The 15,687-nt window shown below is 43.3% G+C and overlaps 1 protein-coding gene across 3 annotated transcripts in view; it reads left to right on the plus strand.

Moving 5' to 3' along the window:
- LOC110983452 (DNA topoisomerase 2-alpha-like) overlaps window positions 1–15,687 on the plus strand; it is a 33,892-nt gene that overhangs the window by 16,124 nt on the left and 2,081 nt on the right. For all 3 annotated transcript variants that reach the window (XM_022242715.2, XM_022242717.2, XM_022242716.2), the window contains exons 17-32: window positions 101–215; window positions 1,657–1,778; window positions 2,121–2,269; window positions 2,736–2,967; window positions 3,922–4,121; window positions 5,099–5,237; window positions 5,766–5,961; window positions 6,615–6,880; window positions 7,864–7,947; window positions 9,243–9,449; window positions 10,310–10,430; window positions 12,102–12,293; window positions 13,091–13,330; window positions 14,417–14,521; window positions 14,980–15,093; window positions 15,456–15,580. In XM_022242715.2, coding sequence (XP_022098407.2) covers window positions 101–215; window positions 1,657–1,778; window positions 2,121–2,269; window positions 2,736–2,967; window positions 3,922–4,121; window positions 5,099–5,237; window positions 5,766–5,961; window positions 6,615–6,880; window positions 7,864–7,947; window positions 9,243–9,449; window positions 10,310–10,430; window positions 12,102–12,293; window positions 13,091–13,330; window positions 14,417–14,521; window positions 14,980–15,093; window positions 15,456–15,580 — 2,607 coding nt within the window. The remainder of the gene's footprint in view (window positions 1–100; window positions 216–1,656; window positions 1,779–2,120; window positions 2,270–2,735; window positions 2,968–3,921; window positions 4,122–5,098; window positions 5,238–5,765; window positions 5,962–6,614; window positions 6,881–7,863; window positions 7,948–9,242; window positions 9,450–10,309; window positions 10,431–12,101; window positions 12,294–13,090; window positions 13,331–14,416; window positions 14,522–14,979; window positions 15,094–15,455; window positions 15,581–15,687) is intronic.

Consider the following 15,687-nt stretch of genomic DNA (forward strand, 5'->3'; position numbering starts at 1 on the left):
GAGAAAGTTGATTGCATCCCGATTACAAACCCGGGTGTCATACCTGTCATGGGACTCAAGATTTATGTCTGGATTGTCCATGTGACCCGTTGACCCTTAGGTCTACCTGTACGGCAAAGAGACCAAAGCCATCAGCTACAACGACTTCATCAACAAGGAGCTGGTGCTGTTCTCCAATGCTGACAATGAGCGTTCCATCCCGTCCTTGTGTGACGGTAAGTTGGATGGGCGCCCTTTGTACAGAAGCGTGAAACGAGTATTCACTCGGCATGTCTTAGATCTCAGTGACATGTGTCTGGCTCCCGTGGTGTATACACTTAAATGTCTTAAACTGTTTCTTTCTAATTAGGATGTGAAGTTCTTGGACAGAAATGTCTGTAAAATTCAACCAGTGCCAACCAAAACCTTGATTTCCTAGACTGATACCTCACAGAAGCCAAACTAGCTAAATAGAAGAGTGGAATTGTCAGATCTTTGTGTGTGTACATCAACCAAAAGACTGGTTCATACTTCAGGCGAATGCGGAACATCACAAAATGTCTACAGTGAAATTTGCCTAAACCAAAATGTGCTCTGCTGTTGCAAATTAGCATTGTGAATATTTGGTCTGACATCACAAATTTGCCGCAAGGCCAAAACTCAGTCTTCTGATACAGAAAGGAGTATTTTTCTGTGCAATTTGGTATTCTACTCAAACTCATTTTGAAAGACTGCTTTCTGGAACTCTGAAGATGACAATGTTGAAGCCATTTTTCCGATCAGCTTAGCTACGTTGAGTTACAGAATCCAGACCTGCCAACTAGTACGATTTTGGCGTATTTTGTACGAAAAATTGAACTTTGATTGTGAATGTGAATTGAAAGCAACTGCTGTGATCAACACCAGGAAATTATAAAGTCCATTTAAGCCTGCACGAATAAGTATTAAAGTTCAAATAGTATGTACTCATGCAAAGGTACTTGTATGCTTGTCTTTCCTGTTTGTTCGGGAAAATACACATTTTTATTGAAAATACACATTTTGGAACCTCTGAATACACTTTTGCGATTCTAAAGGTTGGCAGGTCTGAGAATCTAATCGTCAAGGTATGCATGTTAAGGTGGTACCCACCACACAGCGCTAGCGAATAAATGTGCTTGCCCCGTACACATTAGGCTGGGCAGCAGTGCACAGTACATTGTCAGATAATTGTAGATGTCAGGGCGTCAGACTATCCTTAGCTCCGTGATAGGTGCCGCATGGAAATTTGACTCATGTTGGGATTGAATGGCATAGTACTCACTGGCCGGCACACCATAGCAAGCCTGTCAGTATTGTGTATAATAATTTGCCAGGATCGGATTTTCCAAGATCCGTATTTTCAAATGCAGATCTGTACTTCCGCATTCTTGTTCGATTTCCGTATGGAAGGTCCATACTAGTTGGCAGCTCTGCAAGCATGAGTCATCCTTTGTCCCTATCTACCACTAATTACCCCTAGTGCATGTACAAAGAATGTGCCACTCCTTCACTGCTGAGTTGGATGTTGAGCAACTTTGAACTGCCAGGCCAAAAATACTCTGTGATTTATGCCCGGATATCACTGACATAGAGACGTTAATTGGCCAATTGGGTTTTTGTTGCAAAGCTCAGCATGTGTGATCTGTTGTTTTACAGGTCTAAAGCCTGGCCAGCGTAAAGTCCTGTTCACCGCCTTCAAACGCTACGAAAAGAAGGAAGTCAAAGTGGCCCAGATGGCGGGAGCTGTGTCAGAACTCTCTGCCTACCATCACGGCGAGGTATGGAACCTGGAACTCTTAAATGTTCCCAGCCCACTGAATTGAGTTACAAATGACCAAAGTTATATCTTAGGCCTGTTATGAAGCCAGGCTTAGAGAGAGATCAGTTGGAATTGTTCATGCTTTACCCACAAAATTGATGAAAGCAAGTGTGTTGATCTGAATGTGTCAAAATAAGCAAGTGACATTCACGTAAAAATTGACACAAGATGATTGATCGTGAAGTGTTTTTGGGGTGATTGGTCCTCACATTTTGAACATCCTAGATTTCTCCTAACTCAAATCTAAGGTTTTGAGAAGCTTTGACATGTTATTTAGATATCTGTGAAATTTGAATTTCAGAATTCTCTGATGAGCACCATCATCAACTTGGCACAGAACTACGTAGGCAGCAACAACCTGAATCTCTTGCAGCCCATCGGTCAGTTTGGTACACGGCTGTACGGCGGCAAAGACGCTGCCAGCCCGCGTTACATCTTCACGCAACTCAGGTGGGCTCGTGCTCTGACCTCAGTCTCTACCAGGGGGGGGATCTGTACTGATGATGGGAAAATATGGGGGATTTGCATAGCAATTGTGTGAGCAAGTGTTTGGTTATGAAGTGTTTCATTTCAGTGAACTTAGATTGTCTTTGTTTCAAGAGGCCGCATTGTCAAACAAGGCAAGTGTCTGTTTCTGTGTGACTGGCAGTGCAAGCGCTGAAGCAACTTTATGCTCTTTCCAAATTCTGGATGACATATTGGCACCTGACATACATGTAAACATTACCTGCATACCTGAAAATTCTAGGCAAAACTGACGGTCTACTTGCTTCCCTGTATGTCGTCAAATTTATAACCTAAGAATGAACAATGTGTGGAAGACGCCGCAGAGGTAAGGTCCTCTGTTTTTTCGCTGTATTCCCATGTGAAGTCACACTTAACAGATCCTTGTTCATTTTATCCATAACACCCTCAGCTCCTTGGCCCGTAAGATCTTCCCCGTGAGCGATGAGCCGCTGCTGAAGTCCAACTTTGACGACAACCAGCGGGTGGAGCCTGAGTGGTACTGCCCCATCATTCCCATGGTCCTGGTCAACGGCACGGACGGCATTGGTACGGGCTGGAGCACCAAGATTGCCAACTACGACATCAGGGAGGTGGTGGCCAACGTCCGACGGCTGCTCAGCGGAGAGGAGCCACTACCCATGGTAATGAACTGTGCTCAGGCTGCATCAATTGATGTCCAGTGTTGGACAAATTTGGGCTGATTTTTGTGTTGAGAACTGGCCATATTCACAAAAGAGCTATTTTACTCCAACCGAGTGCCCCACTAATTTGTGTAAGGTGCAGTGTGTTTTAGTTTAGATCTCGTACAAACCGTCACGAGATTATGAATTCAGGTCCCGAGCTGTTCAAATCAGCTGCCACAAAGCTTTCCTCTGCCATTGTGTATGTTGTTACTTGTGACTAGTCTTGCGTCCCGTCTTGTGATGGTCTCACCTGCTGCACTGTACATGCATCATGATGGCTTCTGTGGAAGGCTGTTTTGCAATAACGTGCACAGAAGAAATGAACAGACATCCTCCTAAATGTTTTAATTGGTAAGAGAGAGCAAAATGAAGCAAATGCTTGGCAGCTTTTGGTACACATCCAGGGATTAGTGCGCTTAGCATCAATTAGTTTAACCCTAACACCCTGAATCCTCCCAAATGCTCAGGGGGCTGGGGGTGGGCATTGGAGGGATGCATTGTGCCAATGTCTTGGATTAGACGTGTTGTTTTACTCGGCCAAGCATAAATCTGCGTCGCGATTACTTATGGAGTCTTCCGTACTGCTCCAGGATACCATCTGCACTAGCTCAGTGTGAATTTGGGTAGGATTTGGAAGGATTGAGGATATTTAAGAAAGAACAAGATTCTGGAGGATTGAGGATATACCCCAGTAAAAAGGGCCTAAGGGGCTAGGGTTAATGTGCCTAGAAACAAGCAGTGCATATGTGATGTGGGATTTCCGTGGTTAGCCTTTGGTGCATAACCAAAGTGTAAGCAAGACCTTACAGGCTTGAATGCCTCTATGCATTACTTCAGGACATAACCTTGAGAACTTGGAAAAGTTTATATTTGTCTTTGTATTTTTTGGCTTATCTTTTGTCCTCATCCCAGCTGCCGTCGTACAAGAACTTCAAGGGCACCATTGAGGAGCTGGAGCCCAACCGCTTTGTCTGCAGTGGAGAGGTGGCCATCATCGACAACAACACCATCGAGATTACCGAGCTGCCCATCCGCGTCTGGACCCAGAGCTACAAGGAGTCGGTCCTGGAGCTCTTCCTGCATGGCAGCGAGAAGGTCAAGCCTTGCATCACGTGAGCAAAGTTGGCTTGATTGCACTGTAAACGGAATGGAAGAGGCTTTTAACCCTGAGTCACCCTGAACCTTACTGCTGTGGAAGTTGATGGAAGTTATTATTATTCGTAGAGACCCTTACTCAAATATCAATTTCTTTGAGTGATGCATTGAGTTTCACAGTGACTTCATTTTCTCCTCAAATCATACTGTTTTTGAGTCTAGGGTTTATGCTATGTGATTTATTATCTCATGTTAAAAGAAAATGGTGGCCGTATTTGTGCTGATACAATAGATAGAATTTCAAATGACTTTGTTTTTGTGCATGAGTTCACATTGTATGATGATGTGAAACGATTAATGTTCTAGAGCACTATAGCCATATTTTGTTAAGCAAAATCACAAGAATATCACCCTTCAAAAAAAAGTTCCAAATGTTGAGTTAAAAAATGCCGAAATATGAAAAAGTTGTAATCCAAATAATCTCTCCTTCAAAAGTCTTCCAGGAGGCATTGGAAGGGATTTTCCAGATGGGTCATTGCATGAGGTTGGAGCACAATTTGTGACGGTGTCCTTTTTACATCCGCAACTTTTACCACCTGTCATGACCCGTAGAGTAGGTCATTTACTCTGTGAAAATAACACCCACCTCTGTATTCAGCCTTGCGAGGTATATAACAATGTCAATTTGGAATCATGCAGGGAAATAGCTGTTCATTTTTACGGAACCCATGTAACAATAGTCACAAATTGTGCCCCAACCTCATGGAATGACCCGGATATAGGCAGCCGTTTTTAGCATGTATGGTATTTGATGCCTCTTGAAAGGGTAAGAACACAGAATGCACGATTAGATTCCTACATAAAGGAAAGTGTAAAGGTTTTCAGGATGGTTCCCTGGTATTCACCTGAAGAGGGAGCTATGGTTCAACCGCCTGGTGTGTTACCTGTGCTCTTATGGGCAACTTTTGTTTCACTCTACCTTCCTCTCTGGCAGGGACTACAAAGAGTACCACACGGACACGACCGTCAAGTTTTTGGTGAAGCTGAGCGAGGAGAAGCTGATGAACTTTGAGCACGAGGGCTTGCACAAGGCCTTCCGCCTGCAGAACACAATATCCCAAGCAAACAGCATGGTGAGTTTTCAGGACTGCGCAGGTTATCCCTCAAGTCCCGTTTGTGACGGTGTACCCAATGCGCTGATAAGGTCAAAGGTCAAGATTAAAGCAGGTTGGGTTTAGCACCCCTACTTGTTTGGGGGGGTTCAAAACAAGCATGACAGGAACAGAATAATAGTTCCTTTTCATGGCTTAGAGTAAGGAATGTATTTGAGTTACTGTGACATGTCAATTTCAATTTCATTCCAATTTGTTGTTTGTTATTGTGTTACTAGCTCTTTCCAAATTTTTTTGACCAGCATAATCTTGAAAAAGTTACTCTTCCTCTTGCGTTGGAGGTTTAATCCTCAAGGATGTTGCACCTGACATTTCAAAATGGGTTTTATTGCAGCAATTTCATTACAGATTCCACATATTTTTTTGCTGTTGGTAACAGATTTATAACAAGAGCTTTTCAAACCTTTTTTGCCGAGCAAACGAAACGTAAATTGTACCCTGTATTGTGTAGGAACTGGCTAGTGAAGCTTGCTCCCCCTATCTGTCCAGGTCCTGTTTGACCAGCACGGCTGTATCAAGCGGTACAACGACGTACTGGAGATCCTGAAGGACTTCTACGCCGTGCGGCTGGCCCTGTATCAGCGCCGCAAGGACTACCAGGAGGGCATGCTGGAGGCGGAGGCTAGCAGGCTCAACAACCAGGCTCGCTTCATCATGGAGAAGATCGAGGGCACGGTCGTCATCGGTGAGTGGAGACCGTCCTCTCAACGTTTTGGATCGGGGCTCTGCTTCCGAGGAATGTCCAGGGATGTCTCTGAGAGCCCAAACCTGGCACTTGGGGTTGGGCTCTCTTGTAAGACCAAATTTACGTCTTGTAACAGAGTGGCTCTCTGTACAATAGACAGAAGCTCTGTTGGCACAGCTGTCAACCGCTTCATGTGATGTGTACACAGACAGGGATTTCCGTCTGAACACACTCTAGCAAATTCTGCATGTAGTGCTAGGTGATGTCTGCTCTTGTTCCTATACTTGGGTGACTCCCACCGAATTTGTACACACACAGAGCCATAAACTAGTCCTTGGAAGTTGATCGTGTGATGATGTGGTAACAAATGTCACACAAGTCTTGAAGAAGTGATCACCAAGGGCCACTATTTGTTAAGTCCGAGTTTTTGAGAGGATAGTGGTTGCATCTTATTCTTAGAAGTCAGTAATTTTGGTCAAAAATAATGCCCTGCCTAGGACAGATTTTGAAGTGGAACAATACTGTTGGCGAGTGGTTAAGCAGAACCTTATGATTGGCCGTGCTGTCAGGGATTCCAGGCCGATTTATTTCAGTTACCGATAACCCACTCCCCCCCTCTATTTGACCCCCCTCTCGTCTCTGCACAACTCTAGAAAACAAGAAGAAGAAAGAAATGATCTCCACCCTGGTGCACCGGGGCTACGACTCGGATCCGGTCAAGATCTGGAAGGAGGCCCAGAACAAGCTGCAGGCAGAGGAGGAGGTAACTGGGCCCTCGGAGGCAGAGGACGACGCCCTGAGTGAGGTGTCCACTGCCTCCTCGTCGGCTGGGCCTGACTTCAACTACCTGCTGGGGATGCCCCTGTGGAGCCTGACGCGAGAGAGGAAGGACGACCTGCTCAAGAACAGGGACAATAAGGTGGGGTTCTTTTCTATATCTAATGGTGGTTACAATACGGGCGAATCACAACAGTGCGCCTTCAAAAGTTTGCACCGTGTTGGCCAATCACAGGGCGTAAAATCTGTTGACCCAGTGTGCATTTGGAAAGAGTTGACAAGAAGCATTGTAATTGGCCAACACGTTGAAACTCTTGGAGGCGCACTATTGTGAATTGCCCATAATTCGTGAGGTTTTCAAAACAGGCTATGTGGGCATGCAGTCAATTGTAATTGGGCTTTTAAAAGCAAACATTTTGGTAATGTGTGTTGAAATCACTTTTCTGAATGCGAACACTGGCAAAGATTCTACATAGACTCTATTTAGTGCTTGTTGGCTAACAAACAAACCGATTTTACCAAGACAAACTTTAAAGTGTAGCTGCAATGAATTGTTCTTAGATGCAGTTTTTCTGCACGTTTTTATTCTTCAATGCATGGAAACTCTTATACATTCCTATTTGGCTAAATGCACTGAAAAGTGCATATTTTTAAACCATTAAAATCATCCATGCTTTCTCGAACAACTGAGGGCGCTGTTGCTGTGAAGTCATCTAGGAAAGACATGACTCAGTGCATAGGTGTTTCTGTTCAAATTGTGAACCCAGAATATACCAATTGAAAACATTTCTGAGAGAGGGATTGATGCTTTCTCATTGCTATGCACATAAAGAACAATGGATCAGCTATGAAAAGTGACCCAAATCCTGGAAAATCTACAGAAATGCAGGACTTTTTGTGAACAAATCAACGTAACGATGAGGCTTCTTTGTGAGATGACATTGTAGATTAGCTCATGAATATGGAAATTTCATTAGCATAAAAACCAAAAAGGCAGTAATAGCGAAACAAAAGTTGAAAATTAGGTTAATTATGACGCAAAGATGTATTTTGAAGGTTTGTATTCTAACAAATTGATTGCAGCTACCCTGTAAAACAGCAATATTCCTATCATTTCTTTGTCAGTGCAAAGAGCTGGCAGAACTCAGGAGGAAGTCCCCGACCATGTTGTGGAAAGAAGACCTGGAAGCTTTTGAGCAGCAGTTAGAGGTAAGGGCAGACTTCATACGTCCAAACCCCATCAGATAATGGAGTTGTCCACTTTGTCTTTCTGATTGGCTTTGAATGAAAAACAAGTTATGCAAATTCTCACAGAATTTCTACATTTGAAGGCCGAACTTGTCAACCTTCTTACTGTCAGTGGTGTTGCCTGTAACACTGAAAATTTTCTAACTGGAAGGCGTCTTGTTTTTACAAATTTTGAAACTAACTATATGGGGAAATTGACTAGGTGCTTATAAATGATAATGAAGATGAACAAAGAAATCGACTGGACCGGGATTTGAACCTGTGACCTCTGGAATATCGTACCAGGTGCTCTACCAACTGAGCTACCCAGCCCTATGTTGGTGGCTCTTCCCATTTGTCAATATCTCTGTTTGGGGGCGCTAGCCAGAAGCAATTAAACCTGAAACTCCATGTAGCCAATTACAAGATACAACCTGGGAAGTGGTGAACAGGGATCACTTAGAGAGGAAATGGCTTTTTGAGCTTAAAAATTAAAATGTTTAAAAATTTAAGAGAAACAGACTGTGCAGTTGCATTGACTGAGGCACAGGAAATTCGATTGACTCTTTGAATATATTAAGTGAGCTGGAATCTTTGTGGAGCAGTGACTGCTACTGGCGGACCCACTCCTCTTGAAACTCTTCCCTTTGTGTATTTCACAGTTATTATTTTCGCTTTGTGTCTGTGTATTCAAAGGAAAATTACTTTTTCATTTGTCTTTGGCATTGAAGTATGGCACATGCAAGGTAGCATCTCAAACGATGGGTGTGCTGAAGAACATTGCTCCTTCGGCTGAGAACTATAAACAGTACTGATACAGTAGTTCTCATGTGTAGGCTTACTTGGGAGTGCCACTTTCATAATGGACATGCAGTGAATTTTTAACAGAAATACACAGTGTTCGCTTAGGGAGCATTCCATATGAAGAGCAACATTCTGATTTTCTAGGATTCCCCTTTTGATAGTCTCCATGTGCACTGTGCAGTGCTTTTGTGTTCAGATGTCCAGACACTGTTCAGAAAGGAAGGTATTGTGAGGCATGTTCACCTGTAGACGTAGAGTACCGAAGTGTGATGCCATTTTGAACCAGGAAGTGCAATGCAAGCCCATGGAGTACACGTGCATGGTGGTTCACGTGCTGGTTCTTGCACTAATGCCCTTTACACACATAATTGTGCGTGTGACGTATTCACTTTGGTGCTCTATATGAAAGCTGTGAGATGGTTGAAAGACTATGGAATCCTGAGGATGGACATCAGTGAACTTTTCCCGTTTAGGTCGTTGAGCAGCAGGAGCGCGATGACGAGGCCATGGGCGTGACCAATGCTGCTGCCACCAAGGGAGCCAAGAAGCCTCGCAAGAAGCTGATCACCAAGCAGGAGACAATGCCGTCCCCCTACGGCCGCCGGGTGGTGCCCCGCATCGATGCCGTGGCTAAGACCTCTCGGGCAGCCGGGGGAGACGGTGCCACCAAGAGGGCACGGGTGAGTCGGGCTGTGCCCAGATCTTGTGTCTTAGTCTAGGTCTGAATTTGTGGGTAGATGCTGACAGCTGATGTAGGTTTAGGTTTGAAGGCCTTCTCAGACATGGACTCAGATCGGCCTGCCTCTCCCCACAAAAAGTGTTGAGTTTCTGGACCAAACTGGTAAGGATAGAAATAAGAATGAAGTGGTTACCCAAAGGAATGAGGGTTTGTTGGTTTGTTTTTTTTGGGGGGGGGCTCTCAAATTAAAGCAAAATTGGGAAGTGTAGCTTCTTTGACCGACAAATTTTTAAAAAGATCTTGTAGAAAGCAAGGTGTTAGTGTGGGGCATTTCTCTCTGTTCCCTGACATTTGTTGCATGGGATAAAGATCCCATCTTGGAAATGTGTTCCAATCCCCTCCTATTTATTTTAATTGATCAGGTTTCTTATTTGATACAGAGGACAGAACAGAGATATAAACCTTATATTTTGTTTTTTAGAAGTGTGGAAAACACTCTAAAAACCTCTAAAACTGTACATGTTCTCATTTTATTCTCTCAAGGGAGAACAGGTCTTTCCTAAGCAATAAGGTCATCACAGTTATCAAATAGAAAAAATACATCAGTTGTGCCATTTCAAAAACTGACATATTGTGTGCACAAAGTCTGCTGGGTACATTACTTAATGGTAAAGTGGACGGGTGTAAAAATGACTGTGTTTTCTTTAGCATCATTGATTCCCTGTTAATTGTAAAGTGATCTGTTATGTGATACATAATTTGATTGTGACTCTGAACTATGATCATGCTGTTACTTGGGAGCTATGTGTGACCAAGTTGTAGACTCAGACCCTTTGCAGTGTCTTTTTCCTCTTCCCGCAGAAAACCAAGAAGATGGAAAACGGGGAGGACACGGGCAGCCTGGACGACAGTGCAGAGAAGGAGCCCATGTCCCTTATGCAGCGCCTGGCAGCCAAGGGCACCAAGACTGTCGCCAGGAACGGTACGGGCCCAGAGACTGGGACAGCATTGATGGTGGTACCCCGTAGGGGTTACAGCACGGCAGCACCAAGCTTGCCGCCGGCTCACAGCCAGCATTTCTTTCCATCACATTCTGCTGAATCATTTTGCCAGTACAGTTGTCGGTGTGCCCTTGCGACCCCCTGTATTTTTGACAATGGCGTCAGTGATGGATGTGCATTAATACAAACCATTGCTAGATGTAAATGCTGTTTACGTGACTGCTTCGTTTCTAATCCAATTTCGATGCGTCATCATTCCTCAGAACTCAAAAATACAGGTGTTTTTTGCCAATCAGAGTTGAGGAACCACACCAGTTACGCAGCTGTTGCAAATTTGCAGCTGCAGCAACATAGATATCAGACTGTAGGACAGTCCTCCTTTGCTGTGTGTGCTAAAGGTCCCCTATTCAGCAGGAATATTACCTCACTGTCTCGGCATCTTCTTGGATGTGCCGTGCAATGTGTCAGATATATCCGATAACTTCTGGTTGCAAGCTTTAGAGCTGCACTGTAGCAGTTCAGCTTGTACAAGGATATTGAGGGGAAAACTTCTTTATGCCATCTTTATTGAGGGTAATCTCCGATCAGTGCACAGCACTGCTTTCCAATGATTTACAACTTGGGTCGAAGGCATACAAGGGAGCTGCAGGCAGCCACCAAACGGCCCACATCTGGAGAGAGGAGACATTGAGAAGCAGTGACAGTTTTAGAGGTGGGAGGAAAACCCCAGAGGAATATTCTGGGTAAAACCCACGGAATCAGGTAGGGACTGAAAACCAAATCCACATGTAGATCGAGCTGGGAATCGAAACTAAGCCTCTGAGGCGGGAGGCTAGGAAAGAACCAGTACGCCAACCGCTAGGCCAACTTTGTAAATAATGAATGGATTTTTCTCATTCCCAATTCTGTTTAATTTATCATAACTGTCATTTGATTTGATTATTGTAAAACTCAGCAAATGACTAACGTTTGGGGAGTATTGCCATACAAATATGCCAATATGCTGTTTTAGGAAAAATCAAATTATTATTAAAGTGTCTTTCAGTGGATCCCCACATTTCCTATAAGAAAGTGTCGTTAAAAATGAACTGTGCAATGTAGGTGCTATACAAAAATTGATACTGTGAAGACAACATTCAAGTTAACTCCTCCAATAAAACTATCTTAAGAAAAGTATCCAATTTGTGGGTATTTATTTTGTGGTGCTGTGTTGAATGTACAGTGTCCACCTGGGTAACAGGAGGGCTTGTTTTCCCCTCTCCAAAGCAGATTCTATATTCTTGAGTGATTAAAACTCACTAGCTTGTTAAATGCACCAGCGCAAAATATGTTGGATCTTAGAAGAATTCCTCAGTTAAATTGAATTTTGACCTACAGCTTACTGTTGTAAGAGAGCATGATGATTGAATTGTAAAATGGAGAGAAAGAGTTCAGAAAAGCCTCCAATTGTATCTCAAAATGTGCTTTTGTAGATTCAAAACATTTCCAGTAGTTATTCTCAACCTTTTGAATATAAATTTATCTAAATTTATTGTCTACATGTTCAGGAGCGTGCAAATTGAACAAATTCAAACACTATTTCAGCAAATAAATCCGTGTTTCCATTTTTACCAGAACTCAATAAGCCCTCCTGTTTTTCCCTGTTTGTCCAGGTAGCACTAAGACCCTCAAGCAGAAGACACTAGGTTTCAAACCAGCGGCCAAGAAGAAGGCAGCGTCCAAGAAAAAGGGCAGTTCCTTCTCAGACTCTGACTCTGAATCAGACTTAGACGGTTCATTGAATTATTCGGACCTGGACCTGCCGGTGGAGGAAGTACAGAAACCCGTTTCCAGAAGAGCAACCAGTAAGTTCCTTTGTTCTCCTGTCCTGTCCCACTCCCTTTCTTCTTGCCACAAACATTTCAATTCTCGGCAAATTAGAACTCTAAAAGAATCCGTCTACTTGATATTCGGTAATATTGATGTCACTATAATGCATCTTGTGAGTTATATCACTGAAAATCCCTGTGAGGTCTATGCATGTGTGATCCTACTGGGAATACAACAAATTCCCATTGAAAAGCACCAAGTTCCCTATTGAAGGCGCATGTGCCAAAACTAGTTTTTCTGCTGATGTTTTGTGGATGTTCCAACACCGATTGATGTTCCAACAATCGCATGAAAATTGGATGTGTTTTCTCAAAATATGAATTAAATCGGTGGTTCTGAACGGTGTTGATTTCTCCTACTGACCGTACGCTCATGCACGGACCAGTCAGTAAATCACGTTGAGAGCAACTTTGATGTATAATGTTTGAAGTGTGCCCGTCTTTATAAAGAAACCTACTCCAAACCTCACTGAAAACAATCATTGATTGGACAGCTTTGTGAGGATGAGAGAAATGCTCTCCAAGCAGGCATGGAATCGGCCGGTATTCTGGGGTGTTTTGGGACTTGTATCTTTCGTATTAAAAATCCAACAATGCCGTGGCAACGCTTGTACAATTTTGAATTTCTTCATTTTTTTTCTGACTACCCACTTGCACACCTATTTTAGAATCAAGTTTTGATTTCTGTTTTACTTTCAAATTGTTGTTGGCATTTACTGTGTCCTGAAATGTTATCGGAGTTTGCTTCTCCATTTATCTGCACTAAACTACAGCTCAGAAAGCCAAGTACTCTTTCAGCGACGACGAAGATGGTGATGATGATGATGATGCATCTCCAAGAGTCTCTCCTACTTTCAACCTGGATGATGTGAGCGACGACAACAACAAAGAAGATAAAGACGGTTTCTCCTCCTCCCCTGTCAAGAGGCCGGTCAAGAGAGCGGCGCCCAAGCTGGTCAGTGACAGTGAGAGCGATGATGCGGCGATGGATGTCGGAGAGCCCAAAGCGAAAGGTGGGGAACGCTTGAAATCACGTTTGCCAATGAGTTGTTCCATCTCAAAGTCTAGTGAGAAGTGCTCTCGTGTTCATTGTTCCCTGTGACCTGACTTTTGATTTGTGATTTGATCTTTGATTGACTAGATAAGAACTCTAGTCAGACTCAGAGCAAAGCTGTGCAGCATCTGGGATTGTAGATAGCAGAGATGCCAACTTGTATGATTTAGGTGGAATTTTTACGAGTTGTTCAGTCTGATTTTTACAATTTCCAACTCCATGGTGCAAAGCCATACAGTTGTGTATAAAACTCCATGTAATCTAGCCTGGAGCAGGCCTTGTAATGCCCACATCAGAAATATGTCACTGGCATTCCACAGTTTGTACGTAGAGTGTGTGTGAGTAGCATTGGAAACCGACGAGGTCAAACCACCTGCTCACCCCAATTAGGGCCATGATGAACTGGGGGTGAATAGGCACGATTTGCACTTCATAGACAACGGGATTGTGTACATACGTTCATGCACTATACATGTACATCATCATCATTTCACAAATACACCAAAAAAGGGTCGTTGTTGCCATGTCTCGTCACGAACAAGCTTATGTTTTTGTGATATGTGTAACTGACATAAATATTGCCCTATTCTTACGAAGCATGTGAAAACGAAAAAAAGCATTAAAAGGCAGCTTTTATTACAATAAATTCAACTCACAGGGTTTGAATGTGTTTCTGTTGAAATGTATAATAGGTAATTTGGTATCGTGCAACAGGATTACACTTTTTCATTTTGAAAAGTTGGCATCTCTGAGACAGGTGTGTACCAGTTACAGTAATGAGATTGAGAAGATGAAATTTTGGCTTATTTTCTGAGGTTCTGGCTGTGAAATAAGAGAAGGTAAATGAGATTTCAGTTTCAGAAGTGGACACTGTTCACCTCAACCTGTCATCTTCTTTGTGCCCTTGGCATGCATTACAGTGCATATTATCAGTGTGGTCCTTATATTTCAAATTACTTTGGAAAGCCATTTTTAAGAGAGCATTGTTTTCAGAACACTGATTACTTTACCTGATTTTTAGTATTTTTGTGTTGCTTGTCAACAGGCCCAGTGGTGTTGAGCTCTGGGGATGAATCGGATAGTGGATTGTCACCGCCAAAGCAGGCCAAAGTCTCTCCACCAGCCAAGAAACCTGCAGCTAAACCAAAAGGTGAAAGAACAAGACTCATGCGAGGAAAATTTGTCAGTTGAATTTGAATAAAATCGGTTTGCTTGACAAGGTCAAGAGGAAAGTTGAGGAGCCTTACTCATGATTTTTCAAAAGAAAACGCATGCATGAAAAATGCATTCATGTTGCCAGTCTTGTCTGACCTTAAATGTTCATAAACAATGCTTGGACTTAAGCGTGGAATCTGAGCATTCCACTTAGCCTTGAACCCTTTTCCCCACAAAAAATCTTAAAACCTGTTATTTTGTTCATCTTCAAGAGTTACTATGTAATCTGTACACTTGATTGGGGAATACCCATTTTGTAACTTGGAAGCCACTCGGGTACCCAGTTCCAGTACACATAGCCATGTGGAAGACTGTGTCATGTTATTGACACAGTCGGAATACCACAGCCTGTGTTGGCTTTTACACATCTCCCCTCTGTGTCCTTGCTCACAGCCTCCAAGCAGAAGACCCTCCTAGAGCTGATCAACAAGCCCTCCAAGTCCAAGAAGAGCAGCAATGACGACGACAGCCAAGATGCTGCCACCAAGAAGCCTGCCAAGGCGAAAGGTACTCACTTTGCTCCTGGCAAAGGGCGAACAATGACAAAAGAATGCTTTTGTCACATCTCAATTGAATAACTTGTGAATTGGCCTAGGACTGAATGACCTGTGATAGACTTGTGATGGACTTACAGGGACTTGCAGGGAGCTTGTGATGGACTCAAATACAACACTGGTCTTGGATCAAGGCGCTAATGATAAATGTTGATTATAGTGCTGTTTGTTCTTTAGTAGTCTGCCAGCACGTGACATTCACTGAACTTGATATCACACGTCTTGGTGATCAGTTGTGACTAGGAAAAAAGACTTTGTGTCACATTTTGCAGCAGATCCTAACTCCTCTTTTAAATGGCTGTTAAATTTTGACAGCGGCTCCCAAACCAAGGAAGCCAGCTGCCAAGAAGTCTAAGACTACCTCTGACGATGACTCCTCAGACTTCAAACCCAAGAAGCCAGCTGCCAAGAAAACATCCACCAAAAAGGCTGCAGCTAAGGTAGGTATCATCCATAGCTTCAGGCTCTCCATACTGCCATGTAAACCAAACTATAAGCAGGCTTGAGGTGAAGACCAGTCTTGGACAGTGTGAGCCTCTTCTGTTAG

Source organism: Acanthaster planci, linkage group LG03 (genome assembly GCF_054643075.1).
Source record: "Acanthaster planci isolate LZ-2023a linkage group LG03, COTS_SCS, whole genome shotgun sequence".
Classification (NCBI taxonomy): domain Eukaryota; kingdom Metazoa; phylum Echinodermata; class Asteroidea; order Valvatida; family Acanthasteridae; genus Acanthaster; species Acanthaster planci.